Source organism: Cyphellophora attinorum (assembly GCF_001299255.1).
Source record: "Cyphellophora attinorum strain CBS 131958 chromosome Unknown Contig58, whole genome shotgun sequence".
Lineage (NCBI taxonomy): Eukaryota > Fungi > Ascomycota > Eurotiomycetes > Chaetothyriales > Cyphellophoraceae > Cyphellophora > Cyphellophora attinorum.
The window spans coordinates 50,810-73,746 of NW_017253286.1; the positions used below are offsets into that span (position 1 = coordinate 50,810).

The following is a 22,937-nucleotide window of genomic DNA, read 5'->3' on the forward strand; positions in this document are numbered from 1 at the left end:
AACTCCTGCATCGAAGCTATTGCCTCGTGCGCTAGACCCACATACGTCGCAAGAGAGCTACCGCCGACGAGGATCATCGGATCGCGACTCGTGAGCATAACACAATGCCACCGAGCCAGATCCGACGTCGGGCTAGGGATGGAGATCGTGCAGCACAACCACCAGACAACATAGCTGACGGTATTGCATCCGCCTTGAACGTCGACAAGATGTGGATCGATTCCACTCGCGCACAGATCTCGTCAAAGCAATTCCGCCTGGGCATGAGGGGATCGACGGATTTCCAAGCATTGATGCGAGTTCCTCACTGGTCTCGTCGAAATTTCGACGCTCGGTCGACGATCGGAAAATCGTCGGGCTGCATGACCTGCAACCACTAGTGCTCGATTTAGGGCGCAGGGCTGATCCGCGGTGCTTGAGCAGCGGAGAATGGGTCACAGTGAGATTGATTGGGGAGGTATGTCGTCTTACCGTTCCCACAACGCAGTGTGGTGTAAAGCAGGCTGAAACGGAGGCCTTGAAGCCGTGACCACATTGCGATGCACTCGTATCGATCTGACACTAAAGTGTCATTACAGCTGAGACTGCGCTGCTACAGCCCCCGCGCGACAGCTGTCAGTCGGCGGCCTTTCAAGCGTTGTGGTGAAGCGTTGATGTTCTCAATCGCGAAGAAAGCTGCGGCTCAAGGTCTTTCGAACTAGGTAAGGTTTTTCGCCTCCTGTTTCGCGTACCAGCCGATTTGTGCCAAGCTTCGAGGCTTGACGCTATCGGCGGTCTTATCAGCGTCATTTGTTGGGTGCTCCATCTGTGCCTGCATAGAACTATCGAATCTCTGCTCAAAGTCACGTGAAGCCGAGAAGGTTCTGAGCACCGGCTAACGCGGCATGCGGAATATTGTCGTCATCTCATGCGATGCCGGCGCCACGTGGGATGGTAGCTCCATTGGACGAAAGAGCACCATACCACAGAAAAACAAGCAACCCGTCTTTATCTCGGCTACTTGGCGTCTGCAACATTCGGTCAAGCCACGTGCAATCGAATACGAATCGTCGCCATGCTCAACAAAAGAGCATCAATACGTCCTTTCAAGATCTCGGTCTCTGATTCCGAGATACATGACCTTCACCAACGCCTTGACCATGCCAGATGGCCGGAGGAAGCTACGGTCTCGGACTGGTCCCAGGGAGTACCTTTGTCCGTCGTTCAGGACTTGTGTGCATACTGGCGCCATGACTACGACTGGCGACGATGCGAGGATGTTCTGAATAGCTACCCTCACTTCAAGACCGAAATCGACGGAGTCGACATCCACTTCTGGCACATTAGATCGAAACACCACGATGCCCTCCCCATGATAATGACCAACGGTTGGCCAGAGTCGTAAGTGTTCATCCCAAACTGAACCGGCACCAAAGCAGAGGCAGGAGTTCTCAGAGCCCACCCTGCTGCCTTTGTCTCGTAGTCCCGTCCCATGTTCTCCTCCAAACGATTCCTTCACATACCACTCGTGTCCCGATCCAAGCTAACGAAGAACAAAGCATCGTCACTTTCTTAAAGCTGATCGATCCATTGATAGATCCCACCCGACATGGTGGTAAGGCGGAAGATGCATTTCATCTGATTATACCTTCGATGCCAGGCTACGGATTCTCTGGCAAGCCCAAGAAGAGTGGTTGGACCAGTGCAAAGATGGCCGTAGCCTGGGCCGAGTTGATGGGTCGCCTAGGCTATACGCGATATGTCGCTCAAGGAGGCGACTGGGGTGCCGACATCGTCGCGGAGCTTGCGAGCAATTCTCCGCCGCCAGCCCTCGTCGCCGTCCACTTCAACACGCTTTTCTTCGATGCAAAGAAGGAGACCAGCCAAGCGAAGGGACGTCTGACCGAAGGCGAGCAGCATGCTCTGGCATTGCTTGAGAAGTGGGATCGGGCGGAATCGGCCTACATGCTGCAGTATGCCACTCGGCCCCAGACCTTAGGTTACGCTCTTTCGGACTCGCCTTCTGGACTTCTGGCCTGGATCTTCGAGAAAATATCAGCGTGGTCTCAAGACGAGCCTGGGAAGCATAAGGATGTGCTCACTATGCTGACCAAGGACGAAATACTCGATAACGTCATGGTCTACTGGTGGACCAATACTCTCACCTCATCGACGAGGCTGTATTGGGAGAATCCGGACGCGTGTGATCTGCCGATTCGGTTGCCCGTGGGAGTCAGCCAGTTCCAGGGCGAGAACGGCTATGTGCCAAAGCACTGGGCTGAGCGCTACTACAGCAACATTGTGCATTGGCACGAGCTGAAGAAAGGCGGGCATTTCGCGCCATGGACAGTACCTCAGCTCTTCGTGAAAGAGCTTCGTGAGTGTTTTGCCTTGGTTCGCTAGCTTTAGTGGACTTTGTTTGTGTATTTAAGATACCCCACCTATGCTATAGGCAGCGATATGAGCAACAGCATGGGCACTTGTCCGGCATGGACTGGGTCCGCGAGTTCAGCAAAGTGCTGAAAAATCACACTCTTTTCATCAACCCAGTTGGCACGTGCCAGGTGAGGGTGCTCTCGCCTGTAATTCTGATCTTCTTTCGACGTGGCTTATCGCGAAATTGGCTTCGCTTTCGACGGGATTCCGTGCGAGCTTGGCTTCGGCTTAGATGAGACTCAGCACTAGCTTCGACGCGGCTCGATTGCATCATGGCGTTGCCTTGCAGGTAGCTCACCGCGGCCATGCCAGGCGACGCGTGATCGGGTACTTTGCTCCGCAGGCACCATTGTTCAGCGGCTAGCAATCACCACAATGGCCCACCGCGCCACATCTTCCACACGGGATCGACGTCCTTGCTCGTAGCGCCTGAATAGGTCTCCAATGATTTCTTCAGCTCCGTCGCCCTCGGGCATCGTGTCACTGGGCGTAAGTGCCACAGATAATAAGTTCGCCAGCAGTGTCGCATCTTCCAATACCATACAGATGCCTTGCCCAGCATGTGGTGGCATCGCATGCGCCGCATCGCCCAGGAGCAATATACGACCTCGATACCACCGGTTTCCAGGTGCGGATGGCAGCTGATAAACAGGATAGAAGCGCATCTCTCTGGTGGCGTCGATTAGGTCGCACAAGATGGCTGCCCACTTCCCACCATGAGTCTCTTCGCATGTTAGAATTCCGTACAAAACATCCTTCAGTTCTTCGATTTCTTCGCAGCTTCGAATGTCCCAGCCGTTCAGCCACTCTGTTTGGTTCGGCGATGGCACTTTCCGTTGGAATGCCCAGTAGAACTCATCGCTTCCAGTCCTGCAAGGAACTGTCATGAACGTGCCCTCACACGTCATCGTGGCATGTATTCCATCGCGAAGAGTGTCGGCTGATTCGGACGTCAACAGTGCAGCTGATGCCAGACCCATCAGGCCTGCGGAACCGGTATACATTGGTCGACGGTCAGGGTTGACATAGAGCACGCGTACGGCCGCGTGGATCCCATCGCAGCCTAGAAGGATGTCGGCGGTGGCCTCGGCAATGACACCTTCATCAAATGATACAACTACTCCAGCATGCGTCTCGTAAATCGCGGGGAGACGTTGCCCAAAGTGAACGACTATACCTGCTGCAGCAACTGCCTCAAGGAGCACTTCGAGCATGTCAGTGCGCTTGATACGTAGACAACCATAGCCGGTCGTCTCCTTGGACCGAGCTGCCATGTCGAACGGGCCCAGAGCGTCGGCACAGCAAAGCGAGTGCCACACTAACTTCGAAGAAGCATTACCGCGAGCTAACAAGCCCTCGAGGACGCCCAGACTGCCGAATAGCTGCAAGCCGGAAGGAGGGATGCCGATGGCGCCACCAAACGTGGTGTGGGAAGAGCAAAGCTCAAAGACGGTGCATGTCATGTGCGAGCGTTGGGTCAACGCAAGGGCTGTGAGGAGCCCACACGGGCCGCCTCCAATGATGATGGCGGTCCTCGGAGGCTCTGCCCTCGCCATTGATGACTGGCAGGCTCTGGGACTTTGTAACGCGGCAACACCAATGCTGTCGACTGATCCCGAACTTCTTTTGCAGGTGCATTGCAGTAAAAGCGCACTGAGGAAAGGCGTACCTGTCTCCGCGGAGTCAATTTCCGCTTTTGGAAGTCTCCTTGGCTGATCAGATGATTGGCAGCATTGATTGAGAAACTCCAGAAACTGGCGACCAGGAGGCCTCGCGGCAGTGTTGTAGGATAGTATTAATACTTTTCCCGAGGCTCGCTGCTGCAGTAGCATCTCAAGCCTCAGCCATCTCTGGGAATGTGACAAGCGACAGCCACTGGGCGTCGTCAAAATCAGGTGCTACGCTGAGGAATTCCGACCACAGAGCGTCTGAGTCGGCAAGGTCGGGCGCTTTGTACGCGGCATGTCTGCTCTGTCCCTGTACATCGACATTGGGCAAGTCGAGATTATGTGACACGTTGGTCGCGAGCGTCAGTCCGGCTGTGAAGACGTTTTGCCTGACAATCCAGTACGGAGAAGCTTTGAGACCAGAATTGGTCGCGAGCTCGTCCATCGCATGCGCCAAACCAAGCGCATTGCGCGCCGATCGAATGTACATGGTTCGAGAGTATTCATACGTTGGTTCCTTCGTGCTCAGAAGGTGATACGGGCGATGAAGCCGACATCTGCGGACTTGCAAGCTGAAATTGATTCCGAGCGCCTGCACAGCAATCCACGGCGTTTCATCGTGACTGGCTGCTTGAGCTCGGTCGAAGTCTGCGTCGAGCTTAAAGAATGGTGGGAGATTGGATAGGAACTTCTCCATCCTTTGATCGACCGCAAGTATTGTTCCGTAGTCTATTCCGTCAGCAGCCCAGGGTACAGATGGTAGCACATCAACGATATCACGGCAGAGGCCAGCAAGCTTGATCCGTTGTATGAATGACAGCTTAGTCCGTTGTATGAATGACGACATGCCCGTCGGTCGCTTCGGAGAAGGTTCCTTTGAGAAGCCATCTGGGGTCAGACATTCATCGTCGATGTCAGAAGGAAGGTCGACATGCATAAATCGTGGGAGAAAGGTGTATGTGCCGTCTTGAGAACCTCCAGAGAAACCGGCCAGCCAATCAGATGAGACAATGAACCACCATACCCTTCTCTGCACTTCGATCTCAATCATGTTGGGTCTCTGAATTTGTCGTGCCGCGCGTTTGACATGCGTGTCTAGCGAATCAACTCCAAGCTGGCGCGCAAGCATGACGCAGCGGCTTCGAAGGAGCATAACGTTGGACTGCGAGGTTAGTACATCATGGTTGGCAACGACGTGTGATAACGTCGCAATCGCGGCCAGTGACATTGTGGACGGCTTGAGTGGCTGACGAGCGTGATCTAGCATAGCCAACGCCTGCCGAACGTACTGCTTGTAGGCGGCGATTGCTTGTGCCTCGCTTGCCGCAAGTGACACGCCCAGCTCAGGCGTCCAGACCATCGCTGCTCCAGCAAAGACTGATAGAAGGAGTAGCAGGCAAGAGACATCCAAGTCGCCGCCAACTGCAGCGGCTGCGTAGGCGTCTCGAAGAAGTGTACGGATTGAAGGCAGGTGTAGCACTCCAAGAGTTGGGTGCATGACACGTGAAAAGTGCTCGAACAGAATTTCTGCTTCCGCTAACGGCGGAAGCTGGGAAACCGTGGCTGATCGGAGCTCGTGTTGCCGTCCCATGTCGTTGTTGAAGTCGCTTTGACCATGGCTGTTGAATGCTGTACTAGGAATGCCTCGTCGGGCGTCGCCATGAGACTTCGATTTCTGTGACACATCAGCATGCGTGACCTCTCTGTCAATCACAGCTCGCTCTAGTCGCTGCACTCGCCTAGACACATCACCGATCTTCGACGATGATGGCCCTGCAGCTAGCAATGCCGGCTGTCCTTCATAGCGGCATTCGAGATCGCGCTGAACACAGTTGGAGCACGGTCGATTGCGATCACAACGCCTCTTCTTCCGACAGCAAGGCTGACACGAGACAGGCGCTCGGTCCCATCTTTGGACCATGCCCGCAGGAATGCCATTGCTCTTCCTCTTCATCGCAGTGAGGACAGAGCATTTAAGACCGGCGGCAGAACGTTTGACAGACGCTAAGAGGTGTCACATCCTCGATCTCAGGAGACCACCAGGTCAACGCGTCCGCGCCGACCTCGCCGCTGTCCGGGCGGCCGCAATGACGACGAGTGAGTCGTGACTGACAAGTATCGCTGGTGGCCATTGTGAATACGTAGCACAGCCAGAGATTGGAAAGCGCGTTTGTCGGGAAAAGGTTGCTCCGCGCTAATGCAGGTTTAGTCTTGGCCAAGATCTTGCCCGATCTCTGGGCGATCTTGACGTCACCACGATCTGCGATCCCCAGGTACGCGATTCCATGGAGGACTACCCTACGCGTTAAAGACATGCTGGAGCTTCAGAATTGCGAGCTCTTATTCTGAAGTGCGCACAAGGCGTCCCTCATTGACTCGCAGGCGATTTCGACGCGGTCGCATGCTCTTGCTGAAGAGGATCACAGTGTCGCTCAGCTTCGCACCATCCACTGCTTCGCGTCTCTGCCCAACATACTTGCAATCTGCACGCAGGATGGCGTCTGTAATCGCAGGCACGAAGCGCAAAGCAGGTCCCGCCCCCGAAGCGCTGGCGCAACTGGAAACGAATGGCTCCTCTCCGATCAAGCGGGCCCGCGTAGCACCTGACTTCTCTGATCGCAGCCTGTACAAGGACTCGGCTCTTGAAGAGGAGCATGGTATCATACTGCGCCGATACTACCCTCCTGAGCTCACTAATGAGAGAGCCAAGCAATATGCCACCGGCTCTCTCGAGCGACCCATCGATGCGCTTGCCAAAGCGCTGTCTGGAACTAAGTCGGAACGGCAGAAGGTATCAGCAGGAGATGCTGTGATCTTCTGGTTTAAAATGGACGTGAGAACGTTCGATAATCGCGGTCTCAGTCAAGCGGCAGCGCTGGCAAAGAGCAAGGGCATCCCGTTGATTTGCGTCTATTACTGCAGTCCACAAGATTGGGAAGCCCACCTCACGTCCGCCGTCCGAGTCGACTTCACCCTACGATGCCTCAAAATTTTGCAAGCCGATCTTGCCGAATTGGACATTCCATTGTGGGTGGAAGAGGTGCCAAACAGAAGGGAAGTACCTGCCCGCCTCCTGGATTTGGCGGACAAGTACGGCGCAAAGCATATCTTCTGCAATGTCGAGTACGAAGTCGACGAATTGCGACGCGAAGCAAGTCTGGTTCGGCAGGCTTTGGAAAGAGGCATTGCCTTCGATGCCATCCACGACACATGCGTCGTTGATCCTGGAGAGCTTAAGACAGGTGCTGGCGGGCAAATCAGCGTATACAGTCCTTGGCACCGTAAGTGGTGCGCATACCTGAACGCTCACCCGGAGTCGCTTGACGCATGCCCTGCGCCGGAAGGGAACCCATCAGGAACAAGAGAACGCTTGTCAGCGCTTTTCGACTGTGACATTCCATCTGCTCCCCAAACCAAATCTCTCACGGCCGAAGAAAAGCAGAAATTTGAATCGATGTGGCCGCCCGGCGAACACGAAGCGATGGACAGACTCCAGAAGTTCATCAAAGAGCGCATCTCGCGGTATCACGACACGCGTAACCTACCGGGCGGCGATGGTACGTCGACACTCTCTGCGCATCTGGCAGCCGGGACTATCGCCGCTCGTACATGCGTGCGCGAAGCACTGGAATCTGCGCCTGGCAAGAAGCGAGAGATCAGCGACAGCAGGAAACAGGGCCACAGCATGTGGTATGGCGAGGTAGCCTGGCGGGACTTTTATAAGCACGTGCTTTGCAACTGGCCCTACATCTGCATGAGTAAGCCTTTCAAGCCGGAGTATTCGAATATCGAGTGGGAATATGACACCGAACAATTCAAGGCGTGGACAGAAGGACGGACGGGATTCCCAATCGTCGATGCTGCAATGCGTCAGGCGAAGGAGTCGGGCTATATGCACAATCGGTGTCGAATGATCGTCGCATCTTTCCTGGCCAAGGATCTTCTTATTGACTGGCGAATGGGCGAACGCTGGTTCATGGAGAACCTGATCGATGGCGACTTTGCATCTAACAATGGTGGATGGGGCTTCAGCGCGAGCTGCGGTGTTGACCCACAACCATACTTCCGCATCTTCAATCCCCTGCTTCAAAGTGAGAAGTTCGACACTGATGGGAGCTATATCAGAAAGTGGGTGCCCGAACTGAAAGACGTGAAGGGAAACGCAATCCACGATCCGTATGGACGCAAGGCGGAAGCTATTGCAAAGAAAGCCGGCTACCCAAAACCGATGGTCGTTCACAAAGATGCAAGGGAGAAGTGTTTGACGAGATACAAGGAGGGCATTGGGAGGAGTACGGCATGAGCAGTCGTGGCTGTGTGATATTTCTGCAATACCCGAGCGCTTGATGTTGTGTGTGTACGGTGTCTGAAGGAGTTCGTCTCGGAGCCTTACTCTGCCAGTCTTTTTCGACAGGAGTCAACCGGGCGGCTGGCACTGAGCCAGCAGCAGGCAGCGATTGCGGACATCAATAAAGGAGGATGGTTGTGACGTGTCGGTTCGTTGCTACGGCAGACCTCGTTAGAGCACCATTGATGAATGTACACGCAAGCAGTAATCTTCTGACCAGCGGCGCAGTCAAAATATTGACTGGGAGACGCGCATCCTCGCCGGCGCCAATAATGTGTGACACCGTTGTCGCAGAACCAGGAGAGTTTGGTTGCCGTGTGGTGAGGATTGGGACCTCGTGCATTATCGAGGAAAGTCAAATACTGCCTGCGGAACCCCGCCTTATCAGTTCTTCAGAAGGACGCGTAGGCAGCGCCCCAGCCAGGCCCCTTCCCACTCTCGCAAGATTGGATGTCTCTCGCTTTGCAGACCTCGGAGACCGAGAGAAAGCTGCAATCGTGAATTTTGTTGGTGAGAATCCTCCAACAACATGATGCTGATCACGCAGCGGTCGTTCTTGATAACAGCAAACGAGCAAGAAATCTACCATGACACTGGTAGCAAAACCTGGTAATCCGAAAACCTACCTACCAGTGCGTGAGCGGCATTTCAAGTGCGGGAGGCCGCAGAAGAACTGCTTGCCACAAGCGCCTACGCAACCTGGCACCAGAAGCCGACTTAGCCGGCGCAATCCTGCTGGGTGATTGGATTCGCTTTTCCCGGACGAGCCGTTAAGCCTAAAATCCATGCTTAGCCCAGCATGAAACTTAACCGCAAAGCGATTACGCGGCGGGGTTGAATCGTTGCCTTCATCCACTCTGCATACGTTACACCGGTGTGGTGATGTCGATGTCGCGTGCTCATGTACCGCTTTGGAAAGATGGGTGGCAGGTGGGTATACCTTCTCGACCAGGTTTTTGACTGGCGACCGGGATGAGATTCATACTTGGTTGATACAAAGGTAGGGCCGAAGGTCTATCTCACTTCCCTTGACTTCGAGCACGATTGACTTGAAGCTTGTGCTCTGAACCTCAATATCGGACCCATCAGCCTTGCCCGCACTAAACAACCTGAGAGCCTCACGGCAGCACTCACGCCTGTTCATTACTGCGCAAGCACACACGCAATGATACCTAGGATACGACAGCGATGAACCTTACGACCTTGCTTATCCGCCTCTGCCTCCTACCGCTGCTCGCCTTTTCGCCCGCCTACGCCGATGCGGATTTTCTTGACGTTCGCACATCACTAGATCGCGACCGATCCGGCAAGCGCGGCGATCCCAAGGACAAGTACTTTCACGAATCGACATTCCATTCACACTACGATGGGCGTTTCGCGCAAAAGGAAGTCAGCGCTGACGTCCGCCTCGACCACCTCACTGCATTAATCCGGACTTTCCTCAGCACGATGGCGGACTTGGGAGCAGAGACATGGATCATGCATGGCACGCTGTTGGGCTGGTGGTGGAATGAGAAAATCCTGCCGTGGGACAGCGACTTGGACGTTCAGGTGACTGAGCGGACCATGGGCTTCTTGGCAAAGTACTACAATATGACGGAGTATCGGTATACGATCGGCAACGCGCTGAATGACGAAGAGCCTGTGTCCCGAAGCTACTTGCTGGAGATCAACCCGCACTACACGATTCGGGGTACGGAGGATTACCTGAATGTGATTGATGCGCGATGGATCGACACCGAAAATGGACTGTTCATTGATATCAGTACCGTACGAGTGGACCACGAGGAGCGGAAGAAGGGTAGGGAGGGTGCACTGATGTGTAAGGACAAGCACACGTACCTGGAGAAAGACATATTTCCGTTACGAGAAGGTATCTTCGAGGGCATTACCGTCAAAATTCCGTACGAGTACGAATGGCTGCTGGAGGAGGAGTATGGCGCAGGGAGTATGGCTGTAACGGAATTCGAGGGACATAAGTTCAGTTCGACCTCGAAGTTGTGGGAGCCGATACCAGGATGGGTGAGACCGCCAAAGAGGAGACCGACAAGGAAGAGGCCGCCTCCATGATGGTAGCCGTCATGCGGATCCTCTTTTGCTGTTCGCGTACTTGTTTTAGCGTCGGCGCTGGGTGGGCATAACATTAGATACAATTGAATGAATACGACGACCGTAAATGAAGAATTCAGCCATCTATCGTCTAATGTCGACGCGTATGCCCTTGTCATCCGGCGTCGTTTTCGCGTCCTTGATATTGCATTGCACCCGTTGCTCGATATGCTGTGTGCATTTATATACAACCGTTTGAAATGAACATGTATTCTGCCTTTCGCAACTCCAGGTTTTTCTGTGCACTTTGAGCGGGTTCTTTCCAGTGGATCGTGACGATAAAGCGAGGAAGCGCCTCTGAGCATCATCACTTGCTGTGCAGAGAAGTGCAGAAGCAAATATCAGTGAATGGGTGTTGTCGAGGAGCCTTATATAAGACCGGTCGACTTGGCGATCACGGCACCGGATGACGGAGCACTGACAAGACCGGATGACTAGCACCGCCTTTGGATCGAAGCGCTTGCAGTAGCGCTTATGGGCCGCTATGGGCTGCAGCAAGCCTATAAAGAAACATACTCGGGGAGGCCTGATGAAGCCAATACATTCTTACATCATCTATGTGCGGTCATGCTGTCTCTGCAGAAGTCGTGCGACAAGGCCGAAACCACCATGTCCTTGCGAATCACACAGTGACGTGATGAAGCAGTCGCTTCACCCCGTCGTCGCCATCATCGGTACGGAAAACAGCGACGAGGAGTTGCCGGCTCTCGGCTTCGGAAGCTTGGCTCTCCCCAACTTTCAGCATAGGGAATCAGAACTGCAGTGCAAAATCGACGCCGTCATTGGCTGGGTCGTGGCACTTCTCTGCGCCTTTTCGCAACCTCCACCTCCACGCTTCAGCGACTAACATTTTCGCGGGCGATGACCGCTCACGAGGTCGCTGCAGTTGCGATGGAGCCGCCGTCGCATTTTGCAGAAAGTGATGACTCCCCTCTGTCTGCATCTGCTTTCCTACCTTCCTCCTTAACAACCTCTTCGCCATTTCCTGATTCCCTACTCTTGCTGGCTGTACTTCAATGGACAGCCAGATTCGCCTCCCACCTTCACCTCCATGGGCAACCCCAAGCATGCCCCACGGCTGCCAGCGCGGCAACTCTCAATTCTGGCATTATGTCGGTTCGCAGAGCCTATCGCGATGACCTCGGTCTATCCGTATATTGTGAGGCCCCAAGCACAGTTTCCTGCTCTGTCGAAGCCCCACTAACACCCTCAGCCTGAAATGGTCCAATCCTTCGATGTCCCAACCGACGAGATCGCCAAATACGCTGGCTTGATGTCCGCCGTCTTCTCCCTCTCGCAAGCCTTGACTGGTATTGCTTGGGGCCGCGCCGCTGACCGAGTTGGGCGCAAGCCTATGATCTTGTTTGCCCTTACGTCAACTATGATTGCGGGTGTGCTCTTTGGGTTCTCAAGATCTCTACAGTGGGCATTTGTGGCGAGATCGTTCCAAGGGCTCAGCAACGGAAACGTAGGCATCATTCGGACCGCAGTCGCTGAGCTAGTCCCGGAGAAAGAGCTGCAACCGCGAGCGTTTAGCATCATGCCTCTGGTATGGACTGTGGGCAGCATCTTCGGGCCTGCGATTGGTGGGAGTCTGGTCTATCCGACAGAGAGATTCCCAGGCCTGTTCGGACACAGTCAACTGTTCAAACAATACCCGTTCGCGCTACCAAACGTATTGATTTCCTGCATGTTCATCCTGGGCATCACGGCCGGGTTTCTATTTTTCCAGGAGACATTGGCGGATAAGAAGCATAAGCGAGACGTTGGGCTGGTACTGGGGCAGCTCTTGACGAAGAGCTGCCGGAAGAGAGACAAGAAACCCTGGAAAATCGATGCGGACGGTGATGCGGTCGAACCTTTCTTGTCAAGATCTGGCAGTCAAATGTCGAGCCCAACTGCGGTAAGAAAGAGCTTGCCGCAGACTGATGGGAGCGTCGGTTGGGGCCAGGTCTTCACGCGGCAGTCCAACATCAATCTCCTGGTTTACACATTCCTCGCGATGCATTCGGTTGCGTACGATCAACTGCTGCCAGTCTTTATGCATTACCCTGTCCAATCAAGGAACGACCCAGATGTAAAGCTTCCACTACGATTTGCTGGTGGGTTTGGTATCGAATCGCCTCGCATCGGCATGTGGTTCATGATCTACGGCATCTACGGTATGCTGATCCAATTTCTCGTCTTCCCAGTTCTGGCGAAGAAGTTCGGGGTGTTGAACTGCCTGAAGCTATGCTGTAGCATCTTCCCTCTGGTCTACCTTGCGACGCCCTTCACGGCTCTCCTCCCCAACAACAATGCTAGAGAGGGCGTCAATTTGGTCTTGATGGCATTTAAGGGTTTTGGTGCAATCTTCTCATTTCCTTGCAGCACAATTCTGCTCACTAACAGTGCGGCATCACTCAAGGTGCTTGGGACACTCAATGGTGTGGCGACATCAATTTCAGCATTGGGGAGAGCGACCGGGCCTGCAGTGTCCGGCTTGGCCTTTACACGAAGCGTCGAGGCCGGGTACGTGATCGTTAGCTGGTGGATCCTGGCGCTCATTGCTCTCATCGGAGCCGTTCCAGTGTGGTGGCTCGAGGAAATGGATGGATTTGCATCCACCGCAGATGATGACGAAGAGGATGATCTGGACTACGACGATAGCGCCCACTTCGTCGATGAGCCTAATCCGACAGGGGCGCAAATCAGCAAGCATAACGACCGACTCGATCCTATGCATCTGCATGTGCGCAACACAAAGCCGCGGGCGGGCTCTCCCGGCCTAAAGGCTGTCGATGGGACGGAAGAAGAGCTCATTGACGAAGGCAGTCCGCTACTCCTGCCCATGGACCGCAACAATCAACGCAGTTACTCTCGGGACGGCCGGCGGCGCGAAAGCAGTGCTGCCGGGAATGGCAATAATCATGAGCACGACCTGCGGCGCATGCCGAGTCCCATTGGCCTTGGACCTGGCATTGGTGGTGAGCGCATGAGGAGATATAGCACAGAGATCGGTGCAAGCAGAAGCGGATATGGTGCTGGAGGAACCAGCTACCACTAGATATTCTTGCGACTACTTTCACAAGTCGATAGACGGTAAACGACATCATATTCCTACTCAGTTCGCGGCACCTGTGTGTCGTCGATGCTTCGAGGCCTGCGCGTCTCTGCGACACTGCAATGACGAATGATCAACCCTAAACATCCCGCTCATGAGGCTGCCACTGCTGCAGCCACCAATTGTGCTCTCGGCGTAATAAACCTTGCCACGAGAAGTCAATTGCGCCCAGTTCTGCATAATTCGTCACCGAAGTGTTGACGGCCCAGCAAGTCCCGGAGACCGTGCCGCGAACTCTAAGTCATCGTATCATCTAAGGTGTTGCAGCATACCCATGTGCTCACCTCCTCTCGTCCCCGCGTTGTTCAAAAATGCCTCAAAGCAGCTTGACTGGCGGTGAGCACGAACCTGCGAGAGCGGTAGTGGTTTTCCTTGCCACAAAGCGCGATGGAAACCAGATTCTACGACTCTGGGTATGAAGAGGGCAGCACTTTTAGTCCCGCGATGTCTGACTCCACCTCGGAGTCGACGCGCTCGCCGTCTTCCGCACACAGTTTCGCGATCAGACAACGAGCGCCGCGTTCTCAAGATCACCAGCGACGCGTTCGAGATGTTGTTGTGCCTGCCAAGAGGCGCAAGGTGCGCGTTTCACGCCATCAACAACCGAGCCAGTCACCATCGTCATCTGCGGCCCAGGCGACCCGCCCACTGGCGAGCTCTACCGAGATATCGACGGCTTCGGCTCGGCGCGCGCGCTCGAACATGTCGCTCTTGACTGTGCTCGGTGCCGGACGTGTTGATCCGTTCAATGCTAATCAACATAATGCGCCAACAACTGCAGCCGGCAGCTTGCCGCTGTACGTGCAACACATGGTGGATCACACCATCAATGCTGCGGTCAACTCATGGCTCCCGTCCGATAAACAGACGGACCTTGTGATGGCGCGTGCGAACTTGATGAGTAGCTTGAACGAAGAGCCGCTCGCATGGTATTCGACGCTGATGTCTAGCATGACGCACCATGCCTTCGCCTCGGGAACACAGACAATGCCTCGCGACAGGGAGATCATCAGGCTGTCTTATCGATCAAAAACGCTCGAGCTGCTTCAAGAAGACATTCGCACGCACGGCGGCCTCCCCTCCGAGGAAGGCGTGCTGGCCATAAGCACGCTCATCGTCCACGGAGGCGACAAAGACGCTGCGGAGAAGTTTACGTACGACGACTTCAATGCCAAAAAGGCCTTCGGCAAGGCGAACGATATGCATTACTACAGCGCGATCCATCTCGATACGTCCCACTGGCCGTCGCTTGCCAACTTCGTACGCCTGAAAGGCGGCGCAGCCAACGTCAAGCTCTCATTCATGGGCGGCGTGTTTGCCATTGTTGACAGCAGCCTCGCTTGGAGGACTTTGACGAAACCTCAGATGACGCCGTTCATCCCGACGGCTATGTGGATGGGAATGACGTCGATCAAGCCCGACTCCGTCGCTTTGCTGCAGGAGAAGGCTTACCTGAGTGGACTTCCCATTGTACCACACACGGATAACTACGCGAAGCTGTATGAATGCCTCGAGCACACACGGACGGTGATTGTGAGGTACAATCAGTATCAGCGGAGGTATACACAGCAGAACTTGAGGCCAGATGTGAAGAATCTGTACTTCGCGAGGATACTGATAATGCATGACGTGCTGAGTCTGCCGGGCTTGGAGAAGGGCGATACCAGTGGAAGGGAGCTCCTGTTCGATCTTCTGCGATACAGCCTTCTAGCACTCAATCAACTCGTCTTATTCCCTCTGGCCAGGAACAACGACATGCCGAATCGACTAATCACCGCTCTCTCTCCTCTTCTGCAGCGCGCGGCAGACCAGTCAATTGCAAGGCCCTCGACTGATGCGAGCGAGTTGTTCGACACATCGGTGTTCCTCTGGAGCTGGATGCTGACGGGTATGCTGGCGCTTGAACATCTCCAGACAAAAGGCTCTTCGGACTGGATGGACGAACTGGCGCCGTATGTCGAGCACGTTGCGATCAAGGCAGAGAAGGCTGCGTGGGAAATGGTAAAAGGTGTCATGGAAAGGTTTTTGTGGCTGGATAGCGAGTGTGATAACGGAGGGCGAAATTGGTGGGGATATGCTTGTCTGTGGTTGGCAGCGAGGAGTAACGGGAGAGGGAAGGTCAAGGGCGTGACTTGATCGAAACCTCATGGAACGGCAGAGAATGAATCGATGAGAACAGCCGGACTGGAAAGATACCTGGTGCACCTGCCTCTGGTATTCTAGTCCCCAGATCAAGTTCCGTCAACCTGGTCGCCTCTTGGATTGCGACACAGTGGCGAACGCTCAACCGCCACTTATCCGGGAGGACCAAGTAGCACAGCATGCTGAACGGGCTTGGATCCCAGAGGAGACTTGGTAAAATCCACATGCAGTTCTGATGTCCCACAATGGTTGCTCGAACGAACCGGAATGGCCAGCGAAGGTCGCAGAATGCTTTCAGCCCGTGGCAACAACAAGAGACGGCGTTGGAGGGTCAGGAGGCTTCCACGTGACTTCTCATCCTGTCCGAGGACTCTGAAAGGGATTACAACCGTTGACACAGCCTATCCGCCTTCCCACTAAGCCACCTGAAAGATGCGGCGCGCCAGGTTGCGCATGCCGGAACGGGCGACGACTTCATGATCCGTACGAAGGACCCGGTCCCTTCATGTTCGAGTTGCACGAAGCCGACAGAACAAAGCATTGGCAGCTGCAAGTCAGAAGCACTGGGAGTCTATATCACCACATCACGTGCCCTCCCATGAAACTTACGTAATCTTGCATCGCTAGGCCTCCTGCCAACCCTCGAGTCGCCATCCATCTCAAAGCAGGACCTGAACTAGATGCCACTTTCGTCAACCAGGCACCGCTACCGCATTTGGGAACTCTGGCTCAAAGCGGCTCTTTCGTTTGCGACAACGCTTCGTCAGGCCTGTTCTAAGTGAGACTACTTGGCGGCTTGCATACCAAGAGGTTTATGATGTCAGCACGGCGTGCCAGCCTGTAAGTATCACATCGCTACCGCTGACATAGTCACGAAATCGGTAGACAACATCGATCCAGGCTACCGAGAGCACCATTCCACATCATATTGTTCTTCAGTTAACATCTCCCAACTCGATCGGATTCCCACCACAATCTCCAACCCAGCGAACCTTCGTCCACCATGGCACCCCTACACACCACGCTCCCCTGGACAGCGTCGCCACTCCTCATCTCCGCACCCATGGGTGGCTATGCCGGCCCGCACCTCGCCGCCGCCGTCTCCCGCGCGGGCGCCCTCGGCCTCATTGGAGCCTTGATGGACGAGAATTTGCTTGATCGGCAACTACAAGAAGCAAGTGATCTGCTGGAACGGGAGCCTAAAGTCCAATCTGGCACAGACGGCATGCTGCCGATTGGTGTGGGACTATTGCTGTTCGCGCTCGCGAAGCCGGAGAAGCGCGATGCATTCCTCAACGTCTTGGGGAAGTGGAGGGTGAGTGTAGTGTGGCTTTTCGCGGAGCGGGAACTCAAGGACTTTGGAATATGGGCGCAAGAGATCCGCAAGGTCGAGGGGTTGCAGCACACGCAGATCTGGATACAGACTTGCTCGGTGGGCGCGGCAGTACAGTTGGCGAAGGAAGTCAAGCCAGATGTGTTGGTGATGCAGGGCAGTGACGCTGGCGGGCATGGACATGCGCGGTCTGCCGGTGTGGTGAGCTTGGTGCCGGAGACCATTGATGCATTGGCCGCCGAAGACCTTACCACGACTCCGTACGTGGTGGCGAGTGGAGGGCTCGCGGACGCGCGCGGTGTGGCTGCAGCTCTGGCTCTAGCCGCGGACGGCGCAGTCATGGGGACGAGGTTCCTAGCGAGTGAGGAAGTCATGATGCCGCACCCAGGCTACAAGCAGCAAGTACTCGACGCCAAGGACGGCGCGCATGCGACGACGCGGCACACGGTATTTGACGAGTTGAAGGGACCGAACATGTGGCCGAGCCACTATGATGGACGGGGCTTGAGGAGTGTGAGTTGGAAGGAGCATGTTGAGGATGGTGTTGGAATTGAGGACATCCGGCAGAGGACGAAGGCGGCCGAGGACGGTGAAGGGAAAGGGTACGCTGGTGCGCCGGAAGAGAAACGGCAAGTTGTCTGGGCTGGAACAGGAGTCGGGCTGGTCAAGAAGGTGATGCCTGCTGGAGAGATTGTGCGGACGGTGAGGGATGGTGTGAAGCAAAGGCTCGAGGATGCTAGAGCGAGATTGTGAATGTGCTGCTGCATAGAGGGACTGCTAAACCCTCATGTCAGTTCTCTGACCCGAAGTTCATTCACACCTACCATTCCCTCACGATACCGACTACGGCGATCATGCTGCGGTGATCGGCCACAGAAAGCTACCATCTCTGACCCCGTCCGCTCTACAACCGAATCGTATTCACAGCAAGTGGCAGCAGCCCCCATCAATCACATTAGGAGATTGGTATGGTGTTCCGCAGTACATGCAAAGTCAAATTGCTAGACTACGGACTTAAGAGCGCCTTTCTATTCTTCTCTCCGCGATGTGACGTGGCAATCATTTCCGGTCTGCGGACCGAAAGCGGACGTTGTTGATATAACATGGCCGCAAAGCAGCCTTGTGCTGCCGGGCGGACTCTGCTTGACTTATCTGGTTCGACTGACAAGTAACGAAGCCATCACAGCTGCTGCTACCACCACTACCACCATGGCCGGCAGAGCAGCCGCCATTTTCGACGCCTCGCTCCCGTACTCGCCTCTCTCAACACCGCCGGCAAAAACAGCCCTGCTACTGCTCGATTACCAGAATCTGATGCTTGGCTTCGTCTCCGACGCCGCACAGCGGGCCCAGATCCTGGAAAACGCCGCCGCAGCACGCACCTGGGCCAAGTCGCGCGGCTTCATGGTGTACCACTGCCTGGTTGACATGAGCCAATCTCCGGTCTCTTGGGCGAAGCTGAACGCGCGCTGGCCCATGTTCCAGCAAATGATCCAGCAGAACCCGCAGGCCGCGGACATTGTGGCGGAGCTGAAGCCAGATCCCCATGCTGCCGGAGAGAGCGTAACTCGTAGACAACTAGGGCTTCTCTCAGCTTTGTCCTCACCAGAGCTGATGCACGATCTTGAGCAGAAAGGAATCCAGAGCGTGATCTGTTGCGGGATCAGCACCAGTGCGGTAGTACTGAGCACGGCGAGGACGGCGAATGAGCTTGGCCTTCCAGTTACAGTGATCGAGGATGCGTGTTTCGATCCAGGCGAGGGCGTGCATGAGATGATAGTGAGAGAGGTCCTGACGACGAGCGCGCATGTGGCGAGATGGGAGGAAGTTGAGCGAGCATGGGAAGGAGCATTGGGTGAGAAGACGGGATAGGGAGCGTGACGTGCTAGGTTAGTATTGGCCACTTCCCTGGGATCATGTGAATATCTGCAACGTTCTTCGTGCGGTCGCGTCAGTACAGACAGTCAGGCAATCATCAAATATTCATGAGGCGTTGCTGCACGTATGTGTTCGCGCACTGGTGTGATCAGAACATGCGTACAGTTTCGAAGTTGCAGCAAAGAATCTCGCCAGAAAGCTCACGCGGCAGCTTCCCCGACTTCAAAGGCCCAGGCCCAAAATTTTCAAGCTCGGTCTCAAGCTTTCGCTTACCCCGCGTCCGGAAGCTTGGAATACCTTAGTCGCAAGCTTCGAAAGTGCTTCAGGTACCGAGCTACCGACAGCCACCGTGCAACACACTTCCAAGAGCAGGCTTTGGCGTCGAAGATGACGTCTCGACGATGCCCGGACATGAGGATAGCTTGTCAGCTCGGTAGATATAAGACAACGGCCATGCCGCTTGCATTGGAATTCAACCAATATCACAGCCCGAAAAATCTGCCAACATGTACTTCGCAACAGCAACAGCAACCCTCCTAGCTCTCACCCACACCATCTGCAACGCCCAAGATGTCACAGTCCCCGCAACCTGCATCGACGGCTACCAGCCCGGCACTGACACCGCCCTGGTAACCATCCCCTACACATACGACCAAACCATGTCCATCATCGGCTCCTACAAGAACCTAACCTGGTCCGGCAACCCAGACAACACCGTCACCCTGAACGGCACCGACAACACTGTCGGCACAGCACGCACATACGACCTCGCGGGTGCCCACGTCATCGAAACAATCCTCGAGTATTCCAAACCTCCTGCTCCAGGTCCGTACGTTGAGGTTCACAACACCGCGAACCTCTCCGTACCGGCGTACAATGTTAGTTTGTACATCCAGTACGACGGCACCGTAGTGAGTAGCGTATGCAATGGGATGGCGAGTATGTTCAACTTCACGGCGCGTTTCTGCGGCACGAATGCCACGCTCGTGGCTGGGTTGTTGCATGAACTGCACAGTAATGATGCATTGACCGTGGGCAAGTTTTTGGGCGGGCAGAATTTCACAGATTGTGCGGCGTTGGCGATGATGAATGGTGGGCCGATGATGAATGCTACGGGGACAATGATCGCGCCGATGCCGCCGGCGGCGACGTATACGGGTGGCGCTGCGAAGTTGGGGTGGTCTGTTGCTGGCGTGCTTGTCGGTGTGGTTGGGATTCTGGGTTGATCTGTGAGGAGGCAGTATATAGTGCGTATCTAGGGCTGGTCTACGGAATGACACTGTCAAACCTCAGACGCCTCTCTCCTCGCAATACTTCCTCACCTCCTTGTCCAGCTTGATATGCTGTCCTTGACATTGTCCATCAGCTTCTTCACAAAATCCAACCCATTGCCGCCTCCAGCTTCCACCTTCTGCTTCAGCCCACTTTTATGATACACCTCCTCCTGCAGCTTCATCACCGCCATCAACTGATTCGGCAACCACGTCACAATCGGACTCCCGCCCGTCGCCGTTGGATGCGCTGTCCTCTTAATTATATACTCCCGCGCAAACAGCCAGTGCCGCCACCGAAAACTCCTCACATGGTCCAGCAGCTTGAGGTACAGCTGCGCGACCTCCAGATCTTTGATACAAAACTCGCGCACACGCACTTCCGCAGCTTTAGACATGACCCACCCGAGAAACTGCCGATGCGGTTTCGGGCGATAGCGGCGGAAATCAACCAAGATATCTGTGAGCGGGTTCTTCGGCATAGGAATTTCACACAGGTAATCCAGTAGCGGGATGATGCTATCATTCGCGCCACTTTCCCCACGAAAATACAGCGGCTTGCCGTCGTTCTCGCCTTCGTAAACCACCCCGTTGGGAAACATGGACTGTGAGGTGATACCGAAGATGAAGGTGCGGTAGCTGATGTAGTCCTTTGGTAGGGAGTGGGACCACATGTTCTCCATTGCGGCTTCGATCTTGGCCATGGCTGTCAGCATGGTTTGGAAGGCGGATTTGGCGGCGGTGGGGCTGGATGTTTCGACTGCGTTGAGGAGGCTCGCGGCGCCGGAGACGAGTGGGCCGGTCTCTTGGACCATGTTGATGTGCGTTAGGATGAAGCCGGCTTCGGATGATTTTGGGTCGAGGCCATATTCGAAGGCGCGGATGAGGCGGAGGTTGGAGTACTCTGAGGGGCCGATTTTGGGGTCGACAAGACGGTAGTTGTAGAGGGCGTAGCTGGCCGCGTAGCTCATGAAGGCGGGGATGTCGAGTAGCTCGGCTGTGCGCATGAGTGGGCCAGCGATGCAGCGTGGAAGGATTTCGCGGCCGAGACCGTAGCCGTTGGAGGGGTCTTTGTTCCAGGTTTGCCAGCAGGGTTCGAGGAGGTAGGAGGATGCGAGGAAGGAGTAGTCTCGGAAGAGGGCGGTGATGAGTTCCATGTTGGGGTTGGGTGCATTGCAGAGGGAGCGGACGTGCAAGGTTAGGTCTGGGAGGGCGCCGCTGTCGATGAGAGAGCAGAGCTTGTATTCGGCCAGGAGGCCTGGTGTGCCGTCCAATTTGGTGACGGGCATGTCGTTGATGATGCTCGACAATGCATTGAATTCGGCGGGGAGGTCGACCAGCGGGGCACGTGAAGGCAAGAAGCCGGTCTTTGTTGTAATGGTGAAAGGGTCGAGACCATCTGGCAGGGTGGTGGGCTCCTGCTCAAGATGCGGGAAGATTGCGGACAGTTGTGGGAGGGGAGGGTCTTCTTGGAAGTCCGACATGTCGAAAGTTTCGTGAGAGTGATGAGAAGAGGACTGCTGCGAGGGTTGGGACATTGCTGGAGGAAGATATTTGCATGGTGTTGATATACCCCTCCGTGGCCGGAATCTCATTCCGGCCAGGCAAATAGGAAGACAAAGGGTTACCTTTGCGATAGGAGAAGCCCGTAAAGTACCCAACAGCCACTCCCAACGAACTCAATACATGTAGAGACATGCAGCATTGTTGTTCGAGCCATCATAGTCGCAGTTGCGGTGTGCTCGCAGGAAAAGGCAGCCGTTGGTAGCGCCAAGGCAGCTCCTTGGCAGGATAATCGAGCGGAGCGGAAATGCCGCGAGCGTCGGCGGAGGACGGTTGAGTTGCCTGCGACATGAGCAGAGAACTTTTGTTGAGGCCGAGACGACTTGACCGTACGATAGTCGGCCAATCTCGTGGTGCTTAATGGTCGGTGCCTTGAAGTCGAAAGGCGTGAGAAAAGTAAAAGCGCTGATATGATTGGTCTGGCCGGAAAGGCTGCGCGGTCCCGCTCTGAAACCGCCGTCTACGTCGGACGTAAGACTTTTCGATCGCGGTTGGACACGATGCTCCTCACTTCGGAGGAGTATCAGACTGAGAGATCCGTAGCACTGTCACCTGACGAGGTCGACGTCGAACCACGCACAAATGGAGGACTGCCAGGACTTCCCTTCACGCATAACAAGAAGCAGAGTCTTGGGAAATCGCAAACCCGCCGATCTCGCATGGTTTCGAAGTAGACGGCAGCTTATCTTTCTCAACCTGTCTGTCGACGCCCGAGAGTCCCAGCGCCTTCCACATCTCACTTGTGGTATAATGCTCATGCCGCCCACCATCCGCTACTCGCCTCTGTCAACCTCCCCATCCCCAACCCGCTCATCCTCCACTATTCGCGTGTGGCGCTTCTTCTGGCCTCACGAACTCCAGCCCCATGCTCGCTCCGCTCGGGGCTGGGAGGGTTGCGGAGGTGGTGTTATCCGGTCAAGAGATGGACATGCCCAAACAGAACTGAAGACATGCCGCAACTACTGCATCCCACCACCCGCACTCGAATACTCGCCTACTTTCATATAGGAAGCGCCTGCGGCGCGACCAGGAAATCGCTCGCTACGCTCGCCTGAGGTGGTGGTGAGTCGGTGGCCGCTTCGCGGCCACCTCCTCCCCACCACCTCCC

The 22,937-nt window shown here is 55.1% G+C and overlaps 11 protein-coding genes across 11 annotated transcripts; 8 read left to right on the forward strand and 3 right to left on the reverse strand.

Moving 5' to 3' along the window:
• Positions 1-1,054: 1,054 nt before the first annotated feature.
• AB675_11042 (putative epoxide hydrolase) lies at positions 1,055-2,382 on the forward strand (the record flags this gene model as incomplete). The annotated part of the gene is made up of 2 exons (XM_018139857.1): positions 1,055-1,380; positions 1,539-2,382. 2 exons carry the CDS (start codon positions 1,055-1,057, stop codon positions 2,380-2,382), a joined length of 1,170 nt encoding a protein of 389 aa, XP_017994484.1.
• Positions 2,383-2,768: 386 nt separating this feature from the next.
• AB675_11043 (6-hydroxynicotinate 3-monooxygenase) lies at positions 2,769-3,971 on the reverse strand (the record flags this gene model as incomplete). The annotated part of the gene is made up of 1 exon (XM_018139858.1): positions 2,769-3,971. One exon carries the CDS (start codon positions 3,969-3,971, stop codon positions 2,769-2,771), a length of 1,203 nt encoding a protein of 400 aa, XP_017994460.1.
• A 277-nt stretch (positions 3,972-4,248) lies between these two features.
• AB675_11044 (uncharacterized protein) lies at positions 4,249-6,214 on the reverse strand (the record flags this gene model as incomplete). Its single annotated transcript, XM_018139859.1, has 2 exons — positions 4,249-5,757; positions 6,086-6,214. 2 exons carry the CDS (start codon positions 6,212-6,214, stop codon positions 4,249-4,251), a joined length of 1,638 nt encoding a protein of 545 aa, XP_017994473.1.
• A 362-nt stretch (positions 6,215-6,576) lies between these two features.
• Positions 6,577-8,385, forward strand: AB675_11045 (Deoxyribodipyrimidine photo-lyase; the record flags this gene model as incomplete). Its single annotated transcript, XM_018139860.1, has 1 exon — positions 6,577-8,385. The coding sequence occupies one exon, from the start codon at positions 6,577-6,579 to the stop codon at positions 8,383-8,385; it is 1,809 nt and encodes a 602-aa protein (XP_017994480.1).
• A 1,233-nt stretch (positions 8,386-9,618) lies between these two features.
• On the forward strand, positions 9,619-10,500 carry AB675_11046 (Protein MNN4; the record flags this gene model as incomplete). The annotated part of the gene is made up of 1 exon (XM_018139861.1): positions 9,619-10,500. One exon carries the CDS (start codon positions 9,619-9,621, stop codon positions 10,498-10,500), a length of 882 nt encoding a protein of 293 aa, XP_017994464.1.
• A 1,090-nt stretch (positions 10,501-11,590) lies between these two features.
• Positions 11,591-13,585, forward strand: AB675_11047 (uncharacterized protein; the record flags this gene model as incomplete). The annotated part of the gene is made up of 2 exons (XM_018139862.1): positions 11,591-11,698; positions 11,753-13,585. 2 exons carry the CDS (start codon positions 11,591-11,593, stop codon positions 13,583-13,585), a joined length of 1,941 nt encoding a protein of 646 aa, XP_017994456.1.
• A 759-nt stretch (positions 13,586-14,344) lies between these two features.
• Positions 14,345-15,778, forward strand: AB675_11048 (uncharacterized protein; the record flags this gene model as incomplete). Its single annotated transcript, XM_018139863.1, has 1 exon — positions 14,345-15,778. The coding sequence occupies one exon, from the start codon at positions 14,345-14,347 to the stop codon at positions 15,776-15,778; it is 1,434 nt and encodes a 477-aa protein (XP_017994474.1).
• Positions 15,779-16,787: 1,009 nt separating this feature from the next.
• On the forward strand, positions 16,788-17,870 carry AB675_11049 (Nitronate monooxygenase; the record flags this gene model as incomplete). The annotated part of the gene is made up of 1 exon (XM_018139864.1): positions 16,788-17,870. One exon carries the CDS (start codon positions 16,788-16,790, stop codon positions 17,868-17,870), a length of 1,083 nt encoding a protein of 360 aa, XP_017994465.1.
• A 456-nt stretch (positions 17,871-18,326) lies between these two features.
• AB675_11050 (uncharacterized protein) lies at positions 18,327-18,989 on the forward strand (the record flags this gene model as incomplete). Its single annotated transcript, XM_018139866.1, has 1 exon — positions 18,327-18,989. The coding sequence occupies one exon, from the start codon at positions 18,327-18,329 to the stop codon at positions 18,987-18,989; it is 663 nt and encodes a 220-aa protein (XP_017994481.1).
• Positions 18,990-19,501: 512 nt separating this feature from the next.
• AB675_11051 (uncharacterized protein) lies at positions 19,502-20,221 on the forward strand (the record flags this gene model as incomplete). The annotated part of the gene is made up of 1 exon (XM_018139867.1): positions 19,502-20,221. One exon carries the CDS (start codon positions 19,502-19,504, stop codon positions 20,219-20,221), a length of 720 nt encoding a protein of 239 aa, XP_017994485.1.
• Positions 20,222-20,313: 92 nt separating this feature from the next.
• On the reverse strand, positions 20,314-21,750 carry AB675_11052 (Indoleamine 2,3-dioxygenase 1; the record flags this gene model as incomplete). Its single annotated transcript, XM_018139868.1, has 1 exon — positions 20,314-21,750. One exon carries the CDS (start codon positions 21,748-21,750, stop codon positions 20,314-20,316), a length of 1,437 nt encoding a protein of 478 aa, XP_017994469.1.
• Between the last annotated feature and the right edge of the window lie 1,187 nt (positions 21,751-22,937).